General features: G+C 37.0%; 1 protein-coding gene across 1 annotated transcript in view; it reads right to left on the bottom strand.

The window, feature by feature from the left end:
* The window catches only part of DPP6 (dipeptidyl peptidase like 6), a 989,665-nt gene that overhangs the window by 546,320 nt on the left and 418,011 nt on the right, over positions 1 to 25,334 (bottom strand). The window contains exon 2 of the mRNA XM_027841049.1: positions 18,076 to 18,190. Coding sequence (XP_027696850.1) covers positions 18,076 to 18,190 — 115 coding nt within the window. The remainder of the gene's footprint in view (positions 1 to 18,075; positions 18,191 to 25,334) is intronic.

The following is a 25,334-nucleotide window of genomic DNA, read 5'->3' as shown; positions in this document are numbered from 1 at the left end:
CTGAATACCAGTTGAATTTTCTAACCCAAGAAAATAAATAGGCACATCTTCTATCTACAAAAAGATCTAAAAACATTCCTGAGATCATCCTGTATGCACTGCCTTCCCCTCTTTCTATATCCTTGACTTTAAAACAGTCCAGGTTTATACTGACATGTCAATCTAAATGTAGGGCAATGTTTCCCAGCACGTACCCCTGTCCATTTATTATAATGTAAAATATCCATGGGCATCAAGTGGCAGATTTTAAAAAAAATGTAATACCAATTCCCTAAAATTTCACAACTCCCACAACAATAAATGTGGATGAGTAGTTCTGTAGAATACTTTTCATCAGAAATGTAGGGAATGAGGTCCATGAAAAAGAAAAAAAAATTAAAAAGACATGCTGTAGGACAGACTAGGTGATCTCTTAAAGCCACATACTTTATATCTTAAAAAGTAAGGATCAATATTGGGTATGTTATCCCACAGAAGATTTCAGAAAATTACAGACTAACAAGGGAAAACTGAATGATAAAAGTTAAAAAACACATTCATATTTGATCGGTCCCTTCAGAATTGAATTTTGACTTAAATAGTTTCTAATTCCTCTTTCCAAAAACATAACTTTTGTTGTGGCTGTGCAATAAGGCTCCAGAAAGATTTTCTGTTTTCAAAGGAGGAGCCAATTATTTCACTGGACTCTATTTACTAAAGTAGAACAGCAGACTTACACATTTTAAGGAGACTTGCATCAAGAGTTAAAACAAAATGGATTTTAGTGTTTAATCCCAACTAACCTGAAAAATTAATTTAAGCGTAATGGGTCATTTTGTTTCCATAAGCACTCCAGTTAATTGAGGTTTTGTTATATGTGGTTTCTCTATTTAAAAATAAAAGCTTGTTAACTGCTAACACTCATGCATGCAAGAGTCAATTATTATTTTTGCCTCCCAATGAAGGTAGGATGGAAATTATGAATCTATATTTATCCTAATATATCTATTTTAATTAATAAATGAATAAAAATTTTAGACATGGAAAAAGGTTGCCTTCCATAGCATCTACATGGTGCACTGAATAGTGCTGGACATGGAGTTATAGAGAACTACCACTTACTAGCTATGTGACCTTGGACAAGTCACTCCAAATTTTCTCAACCAATAGCATCTATCTACTTCATAAGGTTGTTGTGAGGATCAAATAAAATAATGTATATAAGTCACTTTGCAAACCTTAAACCATTAAACAGAAGCTATAATTACTATTATTATTACCTAGGATTGTGGTGGAAGACATCTGTTATTCTCCTTTAATGAATTAGAATTAAAATACATAAACACCAAAATCCATTAAAAAGAAAAAAATCAAAAATAAAATTACAAGAGGAAAGGTGGACATAGGGGAATTGAATTCCTAATTTGAAAATGAAAGCAAAATAGTTGAGCACAAAAAAAGCATATTTTTGGTAAATGGTATTTTATTTTTTCCAATTACATGTAAAGATGGTTTTCAACATTCATTTTTAATAAGATTCTGAGTTTCAAATTTTTCTCTCCCTCGAAGAACAGCAAGCAATCTGATATGTTATATACGTGCAATCACATAAACACATTTCCACATTAGTTATGTTGTAAAAGAAGAAATAGAACAAAAGGGAAAAGCCACAAAAAACGAAAAAGTAAAAATAGTGTATTTGATCTGCATTCAGACTCCATAGTTCTTTCTCTCGATGTGAGCAGCATTTTCCATCATAAGCCTTTTGAAATTGTCTTGGATCATTGCATTGCTGAGAAGAGGTAAGTCAAATACAGTTTATCTTCACATAATATTTCTGTTACTGTGTACAATGTTCTGGTTCTGCTCACTTCACTTAGCATCAGTTCATGTAAGTCTTTTTAGGTGTTTGTGGAATCTGCCTGCTCACCATTTCTTATAGCATAACAGTGTTCCATTACATTCATATACCACAATTTGTCCAGCCATTCCCCAATTGATGATGGTATTTCCTCAATTTCCAATTCTTTGCCACCACAAAAAGAGCTGTAATAAATATTTTTGTACATGTGGGTCCTTTTCCCTTTTTTATGATCTCTTCAGGATGCAGATTTAGTAGTGGTATTGCTGGATTCAAGGGTATGCAGTTTGATTGCCCTTTAGGTATAGTTCTAAATTTTCTCCAAAATGGTTGGTTCAGTTCACAACTCCACCAACAATGCATTAGTGTCACAATCTTCTGACACATTTCTCTACATTTATCATTTTCCTTTTCTGTCATATTAGCCTGATAGGTATGAGATTGATGTAAAAGCGAACAGTGCCCTAAAAGGTAAAAGCTCTTTAAAGAAACACATTTTAATTAAGGGTTGTTTTTCCAGCACCTTGTGAGGCCCCTCCTGAACTTGAGGGCATCCTAGAGTCTCTTTCCGTTATCTTGAGATACCATAAAACTTCCTCCATATCCTGGACCATAAAAATTCCTTGTCTCCCTCCTCTTGAGTCATAAAATTTCCCATCTTCCTTATCCTGGGTCCCCTATCCTGCCATCCATCTTCCTCATCCTGTGTCATGACAATCCCTCCTCTTATCCTGTAAGACAAAACAGACCCCTATCTGTTTGTAAGTTGCTCTTTCCAGAGCTAGCCTGCTGCTTTTGCATCAATAAAGCTCCCAATGGTTACAGAGAAGTTCTAAGTGAATTCTTTCACACTTGGACCAGCTTTCCCAACTCTAAACCTCAAAATAAAATGATGCCGAATTATTAATTGAACTCTGCTGATCTTCTACTGGTCACTGGGATAACAGGTAAACACCCTTTTCTTTGTTCTTTTCCCCAGATTTTTTCTGCTCCGACTGTCTCCCTGGCCAAGAGACCCCTGGAATGCCCAGATACTGACAGTGTCATCTGAAGCTCCACTGACCTCTGGGTGGTCAATCTTACTGTTGATCCTTGTATAAGGGGACGCCCTTGTGCTGGGTTGGTCACATTTTTTCCTTTCAAGTGTCTTGGGATGCTAAGACAAGCGAGAGGCTATTAGGATGGAAAATTCAGGGAAGGAGATCTTAAAGAAAAGTGCCTACTGTTCCATCGTAACAGAGCCTGACCTCAATATAATCTAGAAAAATGATTTGTAAAGGGGATTTCTAAACAACACAAAGCTTAGTAAGAAATTTGGTCTCCAAAACTTAAAGAAAAGGCACCTTGAACTGCTTGAGTAGACTTTTATTCCCCTGCACCTTAGTTTACTCTGTGTTATTCCTTCCCCTTCCCCATGGGACATTGGGGGAGGTGGGTAGGTAAGTCTTTGCTCCTGGTTTTCTTTGGGGGTCCCTGCACCCTCATTTCAAGGTGTCATTTTCTAGTACATGCAGCTCAAAATTCCCAGGAGGATGGGAATGGAGAGCTGGAATGCTTAAGGCTTATCTGATAAATTTCGAAGGTAAAAGAGATGAGGAACTACAACTCTTCTCCAGCTGAGATTGGAAGGTATGTAAGCCTCCTCTCTCTCCCTATCCCTTTTCTTACCCTGTAGTTGGGGTGGCTCTCCAGGAACCTAGGAAGGCCTGACTTCTCAGGTCTGACCTAATAGGTCAGACAGCTACAAGATTGTCTCACACTGAGCCTGACCTCTCAGGCTGTTGGTCCAGTGGTTCGAGGCTATGGACCTGGGCACACCTTCCGCAGCATAGAGGGCAGACTCCCTATCCGGAAGCGTATGTCCAATTCTGTCAAATTCTCTCAGTTCTCTTGGTGATAGGGAATTGGGAAAATTGCAATTACTACCTTCCCTCTACACCCCAAGACTTCTGGGAACTCCAGCTCAAGGAAGTAAAAGGTTATTGGAGCTGGAAATTGTCAACATGCATCTTTAAAAGAAAAAGTGCATTTATAGCTAATAATCTTTTCTTTTAAAGTGCTAAGAGTATTGGGTCTTAGAAATTAAAATGTGTTTCTTTAAGAAGCTTTTAGCTTTTAGGGCACTGTTTGCTTTTACATCAAGGTGGTACCTCAGAGTCATTTTAATTTGTATTTGTCTGATCAATAGTGATTTAGAGCATTTTTTCATATGACTATAGAGAGTTTTGATTTCTGTGCCTGAAAACTAACTGTTACATATACTTTAATCATTTATCAATTGGGAAACAACTTGTATTCCTATAAATCTGACTCATTCCTCTTTATATTTGAGAAATGAAACTTTTATCAGAAACACTTGTAAAAAATTATTTCTCATTCTGTTTTCCTTCTAATCTTGGTTGCATTGGTTTTGTTTGTGCAAAAACTTTTTTTAATTTAATGTAATCAAAATTATCCATTTTGCATTTTATAATGTTCTCTATCTCTTGTTTGGTCATAAATTCTTCCCTTCTCCATAGATCTGACAAGTAACTATTCCTTGCTCTCCCAATTAGCTTATGGTATCACCCTTCATGTCTAAATCATACACCCATTTTTACTTTCATTATATATGGTGTGAGATGTTTGTCTATGCCTAGTTTCTGCCATACTATTTTTCAGTTTTTATCAAATAGTGAATTCTTATCCCATAAGCTGGAATATTTGGGTTTATCAAACACTTGATTACTATAATCATTTACTATTGATTGACTCATAGTGAATATAAATAGTAATTGTTTCTGTTTTGGCCAGAAACACTGAGGGTCTTCCCCTCCCAGATTGATTTTTTTTGACTAATTAAAAGAGGCCACTCTGCTTCATTTCTTGCCTTGTCTTAATCACTGAATGGGCATTGCCTCAGTCAAACTGAGACATGTTAAAGACCTTAGCTTAAAAAGAACAAGGTCTCCGACTCATCCAGGGTCATTTCCAGTCATCCTGATCTATATCTTGCTACTGGGGCCAGATGGAGCCAGAGGAGAAAGTGAGGATGGTGACTTTGCATAGGCTTCCCTCACTTAAATTCAATTCACTTGCATGGCATGACCTCCCTGATGTCATGGTCCTTTTTGAGAATGAAGGACAAACAGCAACAACAATGACGACAACAACTATGCTTGTATACTTAATCTGATCCACCACTCTACTTCTCAGCCAATACCAAATAGTTTTGATGATTGCTGCTTTATAGTATAGTTTTAGATTTGGTATGGCTAGGCCACTTTTATTTGTATTTTTTTCCATTAATCCCCCTGATATTGCTGACCTTTTGTTCTTCCAGATTAATTTCATTATTTTTTCTAGCTCTACAAAATAATTTTTGGTAGTTTGATTGGTATGGCACTGAATAAGTAAATTAATTTAGGTAGAATTGTTGTTTTTATTGTATTAGCTCAGCCTACTCAAGAGCAATTGATATTTTTCCAATTGTTTAGAAATGACTTGATTTGTGTGAAAAGTGTTTTATAATTGAATTCATATAGTTCCTGGGTTTGTCTTGGCAGGTAGACTCCCAAATATTTTATATTTTCTATAGTTATTTTAAATGGAATTTCTCTTTCTATCTCTTCTTGTTGAGCTTTGTTTGTATTATATAGAGATGCTAATGATTTATGTGGGTTTATTTTATATCCTGCAACTTTGCTAAATTGTTAATTATTTTGAACTATTTTATTTGATTCTCCATGATTCTTTAATTATATCATCATATCATCTGCAAAAAGTGATAGATTTGTTTCTTCTTTGCCTACTCTAATTCCTTCAATTGCTTTTTCTTCTCTTATTGCTAAAGCTAACATTTCTAGTACAATATTAAATAATAGTGTTGACAATGAGCATCCTTGTTTCAACCCTGATCTTATTGGGAAGGTTTCTAGTTTATCCCCACTACACATAATGCTTGCTGATAGCTTTAGATAGATAGTACTTATTTTAAGGAAAGCTCCATTTATTCCTAAATTCTCTAGCATTTTTAATAGGAACGGGTGCTGTATTTTGTCAAAAGATTTTTCTGCATTTACTGAGATAATCATATGATTTCTGTTGGTTTTGTTATTGATATGGTCAATTATGCTAACAGTTTTCCTAATATTGAACCAGCCTTGCATTCCGGATATAAATCCCACCTCTTCATAGTGTATTATCCTTGGGATAAATTGCTGTAATCTCTCTGCTAATATTGTATTTTAAAATTTTGCATCTATTCCTTAGGGAAATTAGTCTATAATTCTCTTTCTTTGTTTTGGCTCTTTTTAGTTTAGTATCAGCACCATATTTGTGTCATAAAAAAAAATCTGTAGTACTCTTTCTTCAACTATTTTTCCAAATAATTTATATAGTATTGTAATTAATCATTTTTTAAATGTTTGGTAGAATTCATTTGTAAATCTATCTGGCCCTGGAGTTTTTTTCTTAGGGAATTCATTGATGGCTTGTCCAATTTCTTTTTCTAAAGTGAGGTTATTTAAGTATTTTTTCCATTTCTGTTAATCTGAATAATTTATATTTTTGCAAATATTCATCCTTTTCACTTAGATTGTCAGATTTAGTGGCATACAGTTAAGCACAAACAGCTCCTAATTATTGGTTTAATTTCCTCTTCACTGGTGGTGAATTCACCCTTGTTATTTTTGATACTGGTAATTTCATTTTCTTCCTTCTTTTTTTAAAGCAGATTAACAAATGATTTATCTATTTCATTGTTTTTTCCATAATAACAGATCTTAGTTTTATTTATTAGTTCAATAACTTTCTTATTTTCAATTTTATTAGTCGCTTTTTTGATTTTCAGAATTTCTAATTTGGTATCTAATGGGGGCTTTTAATTTGTTCTTTTTCTACCTTTTTTAATTGCATGACCAATTCATTGATCTGTTCTTTCTCTATTTTACTTAAGAAAAGCATTTAGAGATATAGACTTTCCCTAAGTACTGCTTTTGGCTGCATCCCATAAATTTTGGTATGTTTTCTCATTATCATTCTCTTCAATGAAGTTATTTATTATTTCTGTGATTTGTTGTTTCACCCACTCATTCTTTAGCATTAGATTATTTATATTCCAATTAATATTTAATCTATCTTTTCATGGCCCTTTGTTAACATGTAATTTTTGTTGCATAACAATCTGAAAAGGATGCATTTGATATTTCTGCCTTTCTGCATTTGATTGTAAGGTTTTTTTTTTTAATATGTGGTCAATTTTTGTGGAGGTGCCATGTACCATTGAGAAATAGGTATATTCCTTTCTATCCCTATTCAATTTTCTCCAAAGGTCCATAGTATCCAACTTCTCTAAAATTCTATTCACCTCCTTAACTTCTTTCTTTTTATTTTGTGGTAAGATTTATCTAGTGCTGAGAGAGGGAGATTGAGATCTCTGACTAGTATTGTTTTGCTGTCTCTTTCTATAACTCTCTTAACTTCTCATCTAAGAATCTGGATGCTGTACCACTTGCTGCATATATGTTTAGTATTGATACAACTTCATTGTCTACAGTATCTTTTAGCAAGATGTAGTTTCCTTCCTTATGTCTTTTAATTAGATCTACTTCTGTTTTTGCTTTGTCTGAGATCAGGATGTTACCCCTGCTTTTTTCTTATTTCAGCTAAAGCATAACATATCCTGATCCAGTCTTTTGCCTTTACATGGTGTGTGTCTCTCTGCTTCAAATATGTTTCTCTTAAACAACATATTGTAGGATTCTGGTTTCACTCTGCTATTCACTTTTATTTTATAGGAGAGTTCATCCCATTCAATTTCACAGTTATGATTACTAAGTGTACATTTTCCTCCATCTTATTTTCCTTCATTTATACTTTTTTCTCTTCTTTCACCCTGTCCCTCCTTACTAGTGTTTTGCTTATGACCACTGCCTCCCCCAATCTGCCCTACCTTCTATCAGCCCACCTCCCTTTTCTTTTTCCTTTCCCCTCCTGCTTCCTTATAGGGTAAGATGATATCTCTACCTGAGTGTGTATGTCATTCCATCTTTGAGCCAAATCCAATGAGAGTAAGGTTCAAACAATATTCACCCTGCCTTCTTTCCCTCTACTGTAATAGGTCTTTTATGCCTCTTCATGTGATATAATTTATCCCATTTTGCCCCTCTTTCCTCTTCTCCCAATACAACATTTTTTCATTTTAAGGTTTTTTTTTATCATCACATCAAAGTCAATTTATAACCACCCCCTCTGGCAAAGTATACTCCTTTTCACTGCCCTAATAGAGATACAGTTCTTAGGAGTTACAAGTATCATCTTTCCATGTAGGGATGTAAACAGTTAACCTTATTGAATGCCATAGTTTTTTTTCTTTCATATTTAACCTTTTTTTTGCTTCTCTTGAGTCTTATATTTGAAGATCAAATTTTCTATTCAGCTCTGGTCTTTTCATAAGGAAAGTTTGAAATTCTCCTATTTCATTGAATATCCATCTTTTATCCTGTAAGATTATGCACAATCTTACTTAGTAGTTGATTCTTGGTTGTTTTCCAAGTTCTTTTGCCTTCCAGAATATCATATTCTAAGCATTGTGATCCTTAAATATAGAAACTGCTAAATCCTGTGTAATCCTGGCTGTGGCTCCTTGATACTTGAATTGTTTCTTTCTGGCTGCTTGCTGTAATTTTTCCTTGACCTGATTGTTCTGGAATTTGGCTACAATATTCCTTGAAGTTTTCATTTCAAGATTTCTTTCAGGAGGTGTTCAGTGGATTCTTTCAATGACCATTTTATCCTCTGGTTCTAGGATATCAGGGCAGTTTTACTTGATAAATTCTGTGCTATCCAGAATCTTTTTTATCATGGCCTTCAGGTTAGTCCAATAATTCTTAAATTATCTCTCCAGGATCTATTTTCCAGGTCAGTTGGTTGTCCAATGAGGTATTTTACATTTTCTTCTACTTTTATATTCTTTTGATTGTTTGACTGATTCTTGATGTGTCATAGAGTCATTAGCTTCCACTTGCCTGATTCTAATTTTTTTTTTTTTTTGGTGAGGCAATCAGGGTTAAGTAACTTGCCCAGAGTAACACAGCTAGTGAGTGTTATGTGTCTGATAGTGGATTTAAACTCAGGTCCTCCTGACTCCAGGGCTGGTGCTCTATCCACTGAGCCACCTAACTACCCCCCTGATTCTAATTTTTAAGAAATTATTTTCTTTAGTTAGCTTTTGTACTTCCTTTTCCATTTGGTCAATTCTACTTCTAAAGAAGTTGTTTTCTTCAGTGGATTTTTTTTTCCATTTGGCCAATTCTATTTTTTAAAAATTTATTTTCTTCAGTCATTTTTTGTGCTCCTTTTCCAAGCTTTGGCTCTTTTTACATAATTCTCTTGCATAACTGTCATTTCTTTGCCCAATTTTTTTCTACCTCTCTTACTTGATTTAAAAAAATTCTTTTTAGGTTCTTTTAAGAGGACTTTTTGGGCTTGAGACCAATTCATATTCCTCTTTGAGGCTTCACATTTAGGCATTTTGAAATTGTTCTCCTCTTCTGAGTTTGTGTTTTGATATTCCCTGTCACCATAGTAGCTTTCTATGGTCAGGGCTCTTTTTTTTTCTTCTTTTTCTCATTTTTAAAAGTTGGAGAAGAATCTACTACCTTTTAGACACTTTGAAATCATTCTGATGTTTCTGATGATAACTGATGTTACATTGGAGGGGGATTACTATGGTATGAAACAGAAGGAGAAAGACTTTTAAGTAGGAGAATCTCAGAATTAGAATTTTTCATTTCTACTCCTGGGTTTCCTCACTTATCACCCCATTTCCCCAAAGGCTTTAAGGAGACAGTAACTAAAGCATGGAGAAATTTCCTGCAGAAAGAACTTTCCGGAATAAGTGCCATGATCTTGGCCTATAAAGATCATCCCTTACCTAGAACAATGGCACATCCATAGGAGGAGGAAAGGGCTGAGAAGGTGGGACCAAAGACACAACTGTCATTGCATTTTGACACAAATTCACCTCTACCACATTCCTTTGAAGTTCTCTGGATTATGGACCTTGAACAACCAAAAACCCAGTCGAGAATATAAGACTTTGCCATGAAACACACACTACATAAAATAGGGATACACACTCATGAAGAAAAGGAGAAAGAAGGCAAGGAACCCTGACTCCTTACAGCTATATTGCTATTGTGGGATGAGGTCCAACATATCTACTCCAGCACCATAATATTCCATACAACTAGTATCACTGGGGCTGATGTTGGACACAAGCAATAATATCTCACATCTCCTTGCTTTTATGTGAAAAATGTAGTACCAGGTTAAAAGAGAAGGTTGGAGCAATTTTAATGGCTATTTTTCCATATGTGATGCCTTCCTGCTGTAACAGATGCCTTGCTTGCTTTGCTGTGAAATCAAATGCAAAAGTTTTGCTCCCAGATCCAGTTATGCTCCTCCTAGGGGTATGTACAAGAGAAAAGTCTTTTATCTTTATCCTTACCAACAAGTTTTTAATCGTGGGATTACACTAGTCAACAGATATTAATGATCCAATTTAGGCTCTCAGAGGACTTTAAACATACAAATAAAAGTCCCCTAGCCATTCAAGATGGAAGGCTGAGTGGAACAGCTAGATGGGGTGGAGAAGCTTTGACCTCAAGGTATTTGTTCCGTGGTTCTGTGAAGTTTGGATTCAGTCAAAGGGCTGCACTTGAGGACCTAGAAGGCCACATGTGGCCTGGAGGTCACAGGTTTCCCACCCCTGACCTAGCATTTTGGGCTGGAAATGTCAAGATACAAACTTCAAAGCAAAGATTGCTGGTACATCTTGGAGAGGAAAATGCGAAATACCCAAAAAACAAAAGAGTTCAGAGAAAAGATGAGTAGAACCTCACCTTATTGTCTGAGTACAAATCCATAAAGGAAGCTGGTTCAAGAAAGATGAGATGTTGTCTAGAACCTAATTCTGATACAATTAAGACCAGAGGAAAGAGACAGTTGGTGATACAGAGGACAGAAGGCTGAACTTGGAGTCAGAAAGACCTGAGTTCAAATTCTACTTCAGATAATTACTAGTATTGTGACCCTGGGCAAGTCACTTAAACTCTCTCAGCCTCAGTTTCCATTGTAAAGTGAGAATAATAGTAGAACCTACTTCAAAGAAGTGAGGGTTGTTTTGAGAATCAAATGGAATGACATAAAGTGTTTTGCAAACCTTGAAGTACAAAATAAATGCTAGCAATTAGATATTATTAACAAGTAGCCTTAAGATCATCCAGTAGGAGGATCAGTTGAAGGTGCTAGGGATGGTTAGCTGAGAGAAGACTGAGGAAAGACATGATTATGATCACTCATATTGAAAAGGGATTAGAGTTGCTTATCTCCAGAGAACTTATGGGGGGATGTTAGAGTGAGGCTGATTTTTAGAAGATTTAAATGGAATGAACTGTTTCCAGAAGTAGCAAATACCCATTGCTGGAATTCTTCAAACAAAGGCCCACTAATGATCTGTTGGGGACATTGCAGAAGAAAGTTATGTTCAGAAGAAAGTTGGATTGGATGACTTTTGGAGTTCCTTCCAACTCTTAAGAAATTATAATTCTGAGATTCTGCAAAGTTTTAGCTTTCCCTTATAAATATGTTAGTTGGGCTGCTAGAGGATGAACTGACATTCCACCTCTAATCAAGCTATCAAAGTCAAACCACAAACTGCTGCTGCATTCTTGAGAGTGAAGAAGGTAGGGGATACCTAGGACTTGGTCATGATATGCCTAAGTCAACAAGTGTGGATAAAGGCCCTTGATCCAGCAGGCCACAGAGCCTCAGAAGACAAGAGCAGTGGAAAAGCATTATAAATAAAGCCAAGGAAAGTGTTAAGAGCTGAAAAAATACCCACTTTTTATTCCTGCTTCCTACTTTTATTTTAATACTTTAGTGTAGCAATAATTTCATCAGTGTTGACAATGCCTCTACTGTTCAAACTATGCCTTCCTGTGCGATCCTTGTCTCTATCCTTCCATAATTTTGCTTAAAGGATTTATGCAATGTGTTGTGAGTTCCTCTTTAGATTTTTAAAAAATATTTTGAAAATGACAGCACAACACTCAGATTTTTCAATTATCCTTCACTTTTGCCAGATGACTAATAAATTGAGTTTTCCAGTCATTGTTGACTTGAGAATATTTTTGATGCTTTTTGTTTAGAAGAAATTATTGTTAGTAACATTTTATAGTGTATGATACCTAACATGTGCCTTTCTCTTGTCCTTTGGGTTCCCTGTGAATTGGATTCTTGTGATATCATGTTGTTCCATGACTTGCAGGCATATAGCATCACTGGAGGAATACTGATATGAAAAAAGATAGCTTTCTGTAGCATAGATAACCTTTGGATCATTGAAAACACTGCACAATTTACCAAATGTGATTAAGCCTGATTTCCTCCTGCCTTTCTGTCATCCACTTGGCTTACTATACAGCTACAGTGCTTTTCCAAGATATATGTACAAAGGTCTAACTCAATGATGTCTTTGAACAGAGATTTAGGACAGATTTATAACAGAAAGGGACCTTAGAGGTAAGTGTAATCTAAACCTCTCATTTTGCAGACAAGGAAGCTGAAGCAATTTTCATAAGATCAGAGTATAATAATTAGTAGCAGAGTTGGGATTTAAACTCAGGTCCTTTGACTCTAAATCCAGCACTCTTTTTCTGGGGTACCATGCTGCTTCCCCCATGTTGCCCATTCACCTGCATGTGATAATATGGAGAATGTGCTTTCTTTATCCACTTCACTTTCTTCATTTCCCCTATATTTTCATATTGTTGAGGATTAAATGAGATAACATATGTAAAATGTTTTATAAACCACAAAAAGCCATCTAAATGCCAGCTACTGCTGCTGCTATTGCCACTTCTCCTGCTGCCTCTTTTGAACTCCCACGAGTTTATTTAGGACAGGGGAAAAAAGAATATTCCACTTCTCTAAATCTTTTCTGGAACCCATTGGAACACAGGAATTACACCACCTGTGGATGCCTGCAGCTTGCTGCTGCTACCCTTGCCAAATAGGTTATCAGTGTTAACCATGTGAACTGGTTTAATGGTCTCTATGAAAAGTGGAAGGGATAAGTCTGGAACCTAGTCTGTGCAGCAATTGAATTAGAAGCACTTACAAGCTGCAGTATTACATGTTGCACTTGTGTGGGAACTGACTTGGGTCCTCAAGAAGTGTAAGGAAGAGGATGAAATTCTCTTTGACACAGTCCTGTGCTTTGCTTGGCAAAGAAATGAGAAATTTTCCCAGGGCTAGGTCCTTAAATGACCTCAGCTGCACAACCTTATTGTTATTGGATATTTGTGTCTACAAGATGCTCCTGGCAACTGTTCTGCTCTACTCTAAACTGGCAGTTGTAAGGCCTCTTGTGATTCTGAGTGAGACCAAAGCTCCTATATCCATGGAAAAATAAATGCACATAAGATGGGATCTCACTAGTCTATGAAAGATAGGTAAACTCAAGGATAACAAGGGAAAGACCAAATATTGAATAAAGATCTTCTTGCATGTGAACAAGGTTGGTTATATTCTAGGTACCCAGAAAGGCCAAAGTAAAAATAAATAGGATGAAATACGATGAAAATCATCTTTTAGAAACCTTTGTTCAAATGAATCTTTTTCCCTCTTGAGCATAGGTTCCATGTTGATTTAGTCTGAGAAGTATATATTTCAACCATCCTAGGCTGCTCTTTCCCAATTTTAAAACTCTCTAGAAAATAAGAATGTCCTTTCCCAGGCAGCATGGCTCAATGGAAAAGCTACAAATAAGGAAATAAGAAAGATCGGGAATCAAAAGTCCTTAGTTCTATTTTTAGCTCTAATATGAATTAGCTTTTTGGGTTTTTATTAAAGCCTTTAACCTCTCTAAAGACTCTGTTTCCTCACCTGTAAAATGTAAAGGTTAGACTAAGTGTCTTCTAAGGTCCCTTTCAGTTCCCCAGCATCCAATAATTCTATGAACTTCCCCTCAGTTCATTAATTTCTACATAGCATAATGAGTGCATTCCAAAAGACCAAATTAACTGTATCTTCAAAGTTCAGAAGACTCTTTCTAATGCAGACTATTTTGCTCATCACAAAAGACTTGAGAATTCTATAATTCATTTTTCATCACTATTTATGTCACCTTTTTCCATTTTTTGGCATGGATTTAGATATTTTAAGGTTGATGCTTTTATAAAGGATGTCAACACAGAAGTGTATGAGCAGAAAAACAAAGATGGGCAAGTGACAGAGTGATTACTAATAGACTGCTTGTCTATCCCACTGCTATCCACCCAACACTAATGCTTCTGGAGGAAAGCCCCCAGCATATTGGGAAGAAGAAAAGAGAAACACTATAGAGAACTGATGGGAATGCATAGACAAGAGTCACACAAGATGGGCAGGCACCACTGAGGTACAATCCTGTTGTTGGAGAGAATCCTCAGATAATTAAGATTACTGATCTGCTGCAGTATGGAGGGAGGGTAGCTGCTGGGATAAATGACCATTCAGACTGGAGTTTGGATTTCACTGGTATAGGGAACTCCTGGAAAAGGAAATTCTATCTACCAATTCAAGTTGGCACCTTCTCTGCAACTTAGTCTTAGAGAGTATTACAAAAGAGGTGTCAAACATACAGCATGCTAGCCACATAAAAGAATAACAATAATAATAGCTAACATTTAAATAGTTCTTCTGATGTGCTAAGCATTTTCTAATTATTATCTCATTTCTGTCTTTTGACCATTAGTATTTGACACCTGTACATAAAGCTCAGAGGGTTATGTGAATTGCTTAAAGTTAAGTGGTAAAGTTAGAACCAATTTATACTCAAAGTTAAAATAAATTTACACCTTTTCCTCAAGAAGCTTATATGTCATGTGTATAAGCAAAGAAAGAATGTAAGCTCTCTGAGGGCAAGAAGCAAAAGCATTTATGCCTCTGTATTATCATTGTCTTTATCATCATCATCTCTAGTATTTATATAATGCACACACACACACACACACATATATATATATATATATATAAATTTTTATAACACAGTTTGCAAAGTACTTTACAAATATTCTCTCATTTAAACCTCACAACAGCCCTAGGAGATAGGTGCTATTATTATCCCCATTTTACAGGTGAGGAAACTGAGGCAAAGATAGGTTAAGTGACTTGCCCAGGGCAAATGTCTCAGACTGGTTTTGAATTCATGTATTACTGATTCTAGGCCTGCTGCTCTAATTACTGCAACACCAAGCTGGCCCTGGATACTGCCTGCACCATCTGAGTGCAGCCTGAACCAGATTAAAATATAATTGAGGAATATTTGACAAAATAAATTAAAAATTATAACAAAACATAGATAACATTATATTACAAAACTAAGTGAACATGTATTTCACAGGATCCCTGCTTACAGACTAGTGGTCCTCATTTCTATTTGAGTTTGACACCATTGGCCTAGAACATTGAGTGACTAAGTGACTTGACCAAGGTCATACAAGTCACTATGAATCAAAGGTGAGACTTGAACCCAGATATTTCTGGTCCTGAGTCTACTTCCTAACTATGTACCCTTTCTATTTGCCAGTATAGAACAACAATGCACAAATAAGAAGATAATAAATTTGATGAAAGTGGATTAAAAAATTAACACAGGTTTTATTGCCATACTGTTTTTCTGAGACATTAATTGGTTTGCTTGGAGTGGTAGCAGAACATAGTCATAGTAGAAGTAATGTTGGGTTTGGAATTAGACACCCTGGTGTGAGGATTGGGGATGAATTTCAACTCCAATATTTAATAACTGTGTGACCTTGAACAAATCACCTAAATTCTCTGCAGTTTGTGTGTAAAATGGATATAAAAATACTCACACAAGCTACCTCACAGATTTCTTATGAGGAAAGACCTTTGTAAATCAGTGAAGCACTGTAAAAATGTGAACTCCTGCCATCACCACTGAAATCATTAATTCCTGCTCCTCTCATTCCTCCCCTACCTCTTTCTGTCTACTAAATTCTTACTTATCCTTCAAGGCCCAGCTCAAATACCATTTTCCCCAAGAATTCCATTCCCTCCCTTCCCTCCATATCTCTCTCTGTCTACTAAATTTCTACTCATCCTTTAGGTTCCCACACAAACACCATTTTCCCCAGAAAGCTTGCCCTGATTCATTCTAGCCAGAAAGCCTCTGCACTTACCATGTATAGCACACATGTAGTACTTATTCTAAACTGCCAAATGTTATAGTTATCTGGCAATACGTCTCATCGCCTTAATCAGATTAAGCTTCAGGAGGGCAGGGGTCAGATTGCAAACATCCCCATATTCATTACCATTCAGTTAACAAGCCTTCATTAAGCACTTACTATGTGCCAGAGATAGCTAGGTGGGGCAGTGGATAGAGCACTGGGCCTGAAGTCAGGAAGATTCATCTTACTGAGTTCGAGTCTAGCCTCAGACATTTACTACCTGTGTAACACTGTACAAGTCACTTAACCCTGTTTGCCTGAGTTTCCTCATCTGTAAAATGAGTTGGAGAAGGAAGTGGCAAACCACTCCAGTATCTTTGCCAAGAAAACCCCAAATGGGGTCACAAAGAGTGGGACATGACTGAAAAAACAACCAAATAACAAAAATGTGCCAGGCACTATGTTAAGCCTAGAACATACAAAGAAAGGCAAAAGTAATTTCTGACCTCAGTAATCTAACATTCTACTGGGAGACACCACATGTAAATACTTTGGCACAGGTATGATATATGCAGTGTGAATGAAAGGGAAATTTGGAGAGGAGGCACTGGGAATTAGAAGGACCAGCAAAGGCCTCCTTCAGAAGGTAGCATCTGAGCTGAGTCTCGAAGGAAGCCAGAAAAAGCATGAGGTGGAGGTGAAGGGGCAATGCGTTCCAGGCACGAGGAACAGCCACTGCAAAGGCGTGGAAATGGAAGAGAGAGACAGAGACGTTTAAATAAGGGCAATAGACTGCAGAGTGTGTAAAACGTAAGGAGACTGCAAACGCAGGAAGAGGCCCAGTTATAAAGAGCTTTAAATACCCAAAAGGGAAGTTTATATTTGATCCTAAAGATGAAAGGGGACCACTGGAGCTCATTGAACACAGCAGATAACATGATTATAGCTATACTTTGGAAAAAATCACAGCATTCATTATAGAGCCTTGCTCTCTCTCTCTCTCTATATATATATATACACACACACACACACGTATATGTGCAAGGCTCTATAATGAGTGCTGTGATTTTTTCCAAAGTATAGCTATAATCATGTTATATGTGTGTATATATATGTGTGTGTGTGTGTGTGTGTGTATATATAGACACACACACATATACACACACATACATACACACACATATGTGTGTGTGTGTATGTATGTATGTAAAGAGATAGCATCATGTAGTAGAATGCTGGAATGAGGGGTTAGGAAGACCTGGATTCTTATCCCACTTCTGATTTTTTCCTAGCTGTGTGGACCGTGGGTAAGTTGTTTCCCCTCTCTGAGACTCAGTTCCCTCATCTACAAAATGTACCCGTTTTACAGAGTTGTCAGGAAGCACCAAAAGTGTACCTATTTCACAGAATTGTTGGCAAGCACCAAAATGGTAGGGATATAAATGATGCTGAAAACCTTAAGGATACATACATACACATTTATATACACATGTATATGGATATGGGGATGTATACATATGTGTGTACACATATACACACATGTATTATATGTGTGTGTGTATGTACATATGTGCACACATGCATGTGTATATATATCTGTGTATATGTATATATACATATATATTGACTGTTACTCAATTTTCAGTCAATTTATTAAGAGAGCTTTGCATATTATACGGTTGCTATTAGTATTGTGCCAGTATCATTAATTCTGTCAACATAAAAGGGAGATCACACAGGACCTACCTGATAAAATTAGATACAGTCTCTGCACTCCAGGCATTTGCCACCTAACCAGTAATTAAAGAAACATACTTAAAATTCAGATAAAGGAAGACCAACCTTTTTTCCACTGAAAACTTATGTAAAACAACTTTTCCAGTAGATGCTATCAGAGGGATCACCTAGGGAGAATCAATTCTACAACAGGCAGTTCTTCAGAAAGAACCTTCAGATCTGGTTGCATTTGGGGGTTAATGTGGGCTGGCCTTCCCAAGAATAAAATGCTATAAATACCTGGGGTGAGAAGAATAACCGAGGTGACAATCAAGGAGCAGATCACCAGGATGACGAGCAAAGCAATCGCAATTCCTTTCCAATTCCTTTGTGGAGGATTACTTCCCACCAGCTCCTGCAAACAACAAAGGATACTGATGAGCGAAAAGAAACAACCAATCTTGTGAAGTCAATAGCTCCTGTAATTCAAAAGCCAGAGGCAAAATTTGGGAGTAAAAGTGTAAGCAGCATTCAGGGCCACCTACACCAAAGCAGTTTCTAGGTGTGTTCCTCTTCAGGCATTCAGGGTCACTGAACTCTCTTCCCCCATCCTCTCGGTCAGTCCCAATCGCATCCTCTCAAGAAAGGATCTGATCTCTGTCACTCAAACCTTTCACCTTGGCATGCGTGCATAAGAGAGCATGGTAACCGAGGGGACCTGGCAGACCTGAGAGGAACAGGTGAAATGTACAAGCAGGAAGTAGGCTGTAATGGCAGTCTTCAGGAGTCCTATTTAGCTGGGAGATTTGAGGCAAAGAAAGGAGCATTACTAATGACAACAGATGTAAGATGGCTGTAGCCCTATTGCCTGTTGCCGAAAGTGACTTACTGATGGAAAGAGAAATGAACTCAAGTCTTTGACCTTCAGGATAGAGTGTAGCAGCACTGTCAGGGTATCATGATGAGTTTTCCCTATGAGGGCATTTGTGTGTGTGTGTGTGTGTGTGTGTGTGTGTGTGTGTGTGTGTTGCACCACGGAAAAGGTATCATTCTGTGTATTGTGACTGTGATCAGCATCCTCCTTGGAGTGGGGGCTGATTCACCAGAAAGTAGTTTATGATATCATAGTTCAGATATCATAAATATCATAATCACATATCATATCATAATCAGATATCATATCATGAATATGATATTATATTTCAGATACAGCCATGTCTTATAAGATTCTCCCATGTTTCTACCCTATCACTCTGGGGTATGTTTGAGAATTCTAGAAAAACATCAAATCACTGTATTTCCTTTCCTAGACCAATATCATGTTCCCCCCACCTCCTGCCACAAGAGAATAAAAGGCTCTGTGCCCATTTAGGAAATTCCAGTCATTAACCAAGAGGAGAATATGGGTACCTAGTTACGCTACAGAGACATTATACTTATGAGAAAGGCCAGCATCCCCCCAAATAGGCTAACTAAATAATATAGGAAGGGCATCACATGGATGCAGAAATGGTTAAACAAGTAAAATTTACATTCAAGCTGTCAAGGAAAAATTGAGCAGAGTTCAAAGGAAGAAAAAAGCACAGGTGGGCCAGTATTCAGTGAGTGAGATAGATTTCTCACCCTAACTCTGCCTTATGTGCTGATTATTGTCCCAGCTTCTTAGCGAGTCTTCCAGACTTCAGTCTCTCTTCTCTATATAACTGATACTACACCCGAAAATCACTTTCTCTTCCTGAAGCTCTGCTATAGTCATGTTCTAACTCTCCTACCTACAAAATAAAGGGCAAATTCCTTACACTGACATTAAAGGCTCTCTCAGTAATCTGGTTCCAATTTATCATTGTGTACTTTATTTTGTAGATAGAGGGGTTAGAGCATCTCCCCAGGATTCTTCTTGTGTACCTTTTACTCTTACTCCCTTCGTAGCATGACCAGGCACTTTTACAAATGCTGTACTGCCTACTTGGATCACCCTTATTCTATTGCCCATATCTAGATTGAAACATCTTCCCCATTTTTAAAATTTCACTTAAAACAGGTTTACCATACACAGTAACAGCCTCATTGTGTGATGACTAACTTTGATAGACTTAGCCCTTCTCAGCAATGCAAGAATCTAAGACATCTCCAAAGGTCTCATGATGGAAAATGCTATCCACATACAAAGAAAGAACTATGGCATTTGAATGCAGATCGAAGCATACTATTTGGTCTTTTTTTCTTCTGTTTTGTTTTGTTTACTCTTTTTTGTGGTTCCTTCTACTGGTTCTAATTCTTCCTTCCAACATGACTAATGTGAAAATATGTTTGAGAGGAATGTATATGTATAGCCCATATCAGATTGCACACCGCCTTGGGGAGGGAGGTGCGGAAGGAGGGGGAGAAAAATTTAAAACTCAAAAGCTTATTTAAGTGATTGTTGATAAATCAAAATAATTTTTTAGGCAGTTGGGATTAAGTGACTTGCCCAGGGTCACACAGCTAGTAAGTGTCAAGTGTTTGGTCTGAGGCCGGATTTGAACTCAGGTCCTCCTGACTTCAGGGCTGGTGCTCTATCCACTGTGCCACCTAGCTGTCCTAATCAAAATAAATTAATAAAAAATAAATTAAGAAATAAAATAAGAAATAAAACAGGTCTACCTCCTTGAAGGAGGTACCTCTGATAAACCTCCATACCTCTAATAATCCCACCCAAGAATCAGTCCTTCACCTCCTTCCCTTCTTCCCTCTCTCTTCCCCCATCCCTCCCTCTTTCCTTCCTTTATTCCTTCTCTCCTTCCTTCCATCCATCACTCCCCCTCCTCCCTTCTCTCTCTCTACTGTCAACTCCTATGGTTCCTACCACTTGTACTACATATGTCATATTTGACATATATCGCCTTGCCTTTTTTATTTGTGTCTGCCTTGTCTCTCAATCCCCACTATATTATAAGCTCCTGGGGGAAGGACCTATGTATATCTTTGTATTTTAATAGTGCCTTGTCCGTAGCTGGCACTGAAGTAATATTTGTTGAATGAATAAAAGAATGAATCAATCAACAAATGAAGAAGAAAACAAACTGTTTTCAGTAAACACATCTTCCTTATGATAAAATGATTCTGGCTCATCTGTGTCAACCATATTCTTATTGCTTAAGAGTAGATACATCAGCTTTGCTTTTTATACGGTGCTCTCATGTTTAAATACAAGAGTAATTTTACATGCATATAGAGAGACGTTATTGCATCCTATTTTCATTTGGACAATTTTATTCTCCAGAGCACAGGTAAGTCTGTGAGTTGTAGGAACACAAATTAGATGTTTGAAGTGGCAAACTCAAAGATTAACTCAACCAGCAGGGATTGAAGCTACTGAAAACCTAAGTGAGTCTGATATGATATCCAGGGAAGGACCAGAGAAACCTATAAATCCCACCCTGGGAAGCCAAGCAATATTCATGAGCCAACTCCAAAGCAATTCCTTTTTCAATCCATTCACCTAGGTTAGTGAAAATGAGATTTAATCCTGTGCCAGCTTGTATATGGAGGCTCCCACAGGCAAAGGAAGTCCAAGGACAGGTTCCTGAGGCTCTTATAATTCAATAATTCACTGTAGGAAGTTCTAACCAGCTCAGTGCTACACATAACAGACACAGAATCTTGTACTAGCGGAGCCCAGGCTTTTTTCTCCCTCCTCACCACTTCCTGTTAGCATTCCTGGCATTCTTCAGCACTCAGCTCAAATGCCATCTACTGCAGGAAGGCATTCTCCCCTCCCCAACCCACTCCTGGCAGCCTCTAAAACTACCTGTCTTCTATTCCATGTGTTTCTTCTACATATGTATTTACTTACATGTTATTCCTCTCATTCAAATGTAAACTCTTTGACAGCACTGACTGTTTTTGTGTTTTTAATTTTTTTTTTCATTCTTTTATTCCCAGGCTTAGTAGAAGGCCTGGTACACAGTAAGTGCTTAATAAAGGCTTACTGAATAAAGTGACTGTTGGACTGGATGCTTTATGATAAACATTTTTGGGCCTCTTTATCAACACTCAGTTTTTGCCTAGCCTCTTTGTCCATAGTTCCAGCAGGTTTCTGCCCTCCCTTCCCACCTTCAATCCAGATGTAGAATTTACTCCACTGCCCCAACATAAATCCTGTTCACTCTTTTCTCAGGTAAAGTCTAGCTTTAATGCTATTATTAGCTAGTTATTGAATATTATTATTAGTTAGTTAGTAGGTAGTAAATAATTATCCTCACCATTGAGCAGCTAAAGAAAATAGCAATGGGAACTGTAAAAAAAAAAGTGATGAAAATGGACATTTTTATTTGGCCATGTCTCTATCCTCAGGGAAGCCGTTGTGGCCCAACCTTATTTTTATCTTGATGTTTTAACTACAAAATACAGCTTCCCTGGAAGATTATTAACTTGGTGATTTGTGACACAGTGTTCCACATCATATGCCACTTGTACATGTAAGCTGCAAGAAAGCAAAGATTAAAATCACTCAAAGATGCCACACTGCTCTATGAACTGATTTCTAGAATGACTCCATTATGTATTTTTATTTTCCACAGTTATGACATATAATTCAGGCACTTATAACAGAAGCTGATTGGAAATAATGCATGCACATCCTATCCTCTCAGAGTTAAATGTTTAATGCTTCGTATCTTGCCCTAACTTCATGCCTCTCACTGGATTTTCCTTAGTACTATTTGTCAAATCTAGTGCTTCACAGAACCTAGCGAGATTGTGAATCCTGATTTAGATGGGGGAAATGTGGATGGAGATGAAAATCTAACTGTGTCCAGAGCAAAATTTCTGATGTTTCATTTTAGTTAGAAAGGTCAATATAGAGGAATGAGAGAAGCAAAGAAAGGGAAGAAAAAAAATCAATCAATAAGCAGTTATGAAGACCCTACCATGTGCCAGACAGTAGATGCTTGGAATACAAAGATAAAAATGAAAGAATATCTGCCCTCAAGGAGCTTATATTCCATTGGGGGAAAGAACATGTACACATGTAGAATGATATAAAATAGCTGCAAAGTAAGTACAAAGGGATTTTGGCTGAGAAAAGTACCAATAAAATGAGGGAATTAGGAAAGGTTTAAAGTGGAAGGGGGCAGTTTAGCTGAGACAGTCTTGAAAACTATTAATTCTGAGAAATAAAAATGAAGAGGGTAGTACATTCCCTGTGTGGGAAATATCCAGGGTACAGAGCTGGAAGATAGAGAGGATTGAGTAAGCCATATTGATTGGATTTTAGAAAGCGTGAAGGGGGTACAGTATGTAATTAAGTGCAAAAGTTAGGTTGGGGCCAGATTATAAAGTATTTTAAATGAGAAATATTGGAGTTTGCATTTATTGAGTAGGGGATTGGAATGGTTAGAGTTGGACTTTAAGAAAATCAGTTTGGCAGCTGTGTGAGGGATGGATTGAAGAGAGTAATAGGCTTGAGGCAGGGAGGCCAATTAGAAATGTACAACAATAGTGAAGGAAAGGAGGGATGAGGACATGAAGGAAGACAATGGCCATCTGGGTGGGGAGGAGGGTACTAATCGGAAGGATGTCCTGCAGACAGAATACAACAAGATTTGACAACTGATTAAATATATGGGCTGGGGAAGAAGAGAAGGCAAAAGGAAAAATGAGATGGAGAAGGAAGCAAAAAAAGTAAATGAACCCTAAGGGAAGAAAGGAAGTAAAGAAGGAAATAGAAGGGAGGGAAGAAAGAGGGGGAAAGAAGCAAAGAAAAGAAGTAAGAAGAGTGGAGAAAGAAAAGAAGCTTTTATCCTTGTGTAGTTTTACGGGATCTCAAAAGGATTAACATACATTACTTGGTGTCAAATTATGGGTCCAGAAGATGACAGAACTGAAAGCCTGATGGAGAACTCCATCCGTGATGATTCATTCTTCCTAGATCTCTGTTATGGCAGATAGTAAGCACTGAACCAAGAGGATGTAATTTAACAAGCAGCTTGAACAATGTGTTTGGGGTACACAGTGAAAAAGTTGGTATTTGGACTTAGTTACTCATTCTTTAACAATACAGTGAGAGATCAGGGTAAACTGGGTAGAAGGCTGATCATGAACTCTGGGCCACATGGATTTACCTCATATTTCTGACACATAATGGCTCCTCTCACTGCCCTCAGGTAACTTTAAGATTATAAATTGCAGTATGGCTGCATATTTGCACTGATAGAGAGGACTGGGAACCCTATACCATTGAAATCACAGGTCCAAACAAAATAAATAAAATTAAAGGGAGTTGTATTAACTGGTTTTCTTTTGGAAGGTGATTTGGATTTTTTTTTTCAAAGAAGGATTCTTAGGGATTGAAGGTAAATCTTTGAGGTGTCAAAATAACCCATTAAGATAATCCAAACAATCAAATGATTTTGGAATTTCATTGGGTGGCTGCTTTGATATTACTTAGACAGTGTCAGGCAATTAAGAGAACAGAAGATTAAATCTCTAACACAATTGGGATACGAAGATTATGCTCAATGTTCCTTTCAGGATTTTTCAAACCTTCTCAAGATTCAATACTAAAATTAAACTTCAGGATATAGGAAGCTTTGAGTGGTACAATGCTTACAGGAGTGGTAATAGAAAAACAGAACCCACAATGACAGTAAAGGGCATGACCTTGCCAGTCACAATGGGGATGGCTGGCAATTTCTCATTTTCTTGCCCTAAGGACAAAGAGTGTCAAGCAGATGGCCTGCCCACAGAGGAGGGGTGAGGAAGGAAGAGAATGGAAATATTCTTTTTTTTAATAAAAATAATCCATTTCCAACCAATCCAACTTCTTTCCTACTGTCCTGTGGCATTTCAATTCCAGACAATGCCCATAACAACAAGTCACCCCTCAGAGGACAAAAGTATTTTATTCTTTGGACTGAAAGTAACAATATGACAGGTTTCATAATCCATACTAGAATAAAATTATTAAAAGATTCAGCCTGGGTTCAACTGGAGATGATTTTCTTTTTAAAATATTTAATTTTTTCCAAATATATGTAAAAACAATTTTTAACATTTTTTTTTAAATTGAGTTCCAAATTCTCTCATCCAATCCTTACCCTCCTCTCTCATGGAAAAAGCAAACAATCTAATATATGTTATACATGTGTAGTCATCCAAAACACATTTCCATATTAGTCATGTTGTGAAAGAAAATACTGGCAAAAAAAGCAAGAAAAATAAAGTAAAAAAATATTCTCCAGTCTGCATTCAGACTCCATCAGTTCTTTCTCTGGATATGGATAGTGTTTTTTATCATGAGTCTTTCAGAATTGTCTTAGATCATTGTGTTGCTGAGAATAGCTAAATCATTCATGGCTGATCATCATACAATATTGCTATTACTGTGTACAATGTTCTGGCTCTGCTCAATTCCCTTTGTATCATGTCATGTATATCTTTCCAGATTTTTCTGAGAGCATCCTGCTCATTAGAGCAAAGTAGCATTCCTTCACAATCATACCACAACTTGTTAAGCCATTCCCCAATTGATGAATATCCCCTCAATTTCCAATTCTTTGCCGCTATAAAAGGAGCTT

Source organism: Vombatus ursinus, unplaced genomic scaffold (assembly GCF_900497805.2).
Source record: "Vombatus ursinus unplaced genomic scaffold, bare-nosed wombat genome assembly UNPS02014852.1, whole genome shotgun sequence".
NCBI lineage: Eukaryota > Metazoa > Chordata > Mammalia > Diprotodontia > Vombatidae > Vombatus > Vombatus ursinus.
Note: the sequence above shows the minus strand (reverse complement) of the source record. Positions and strands in the feature narration are given on the sequence as shown.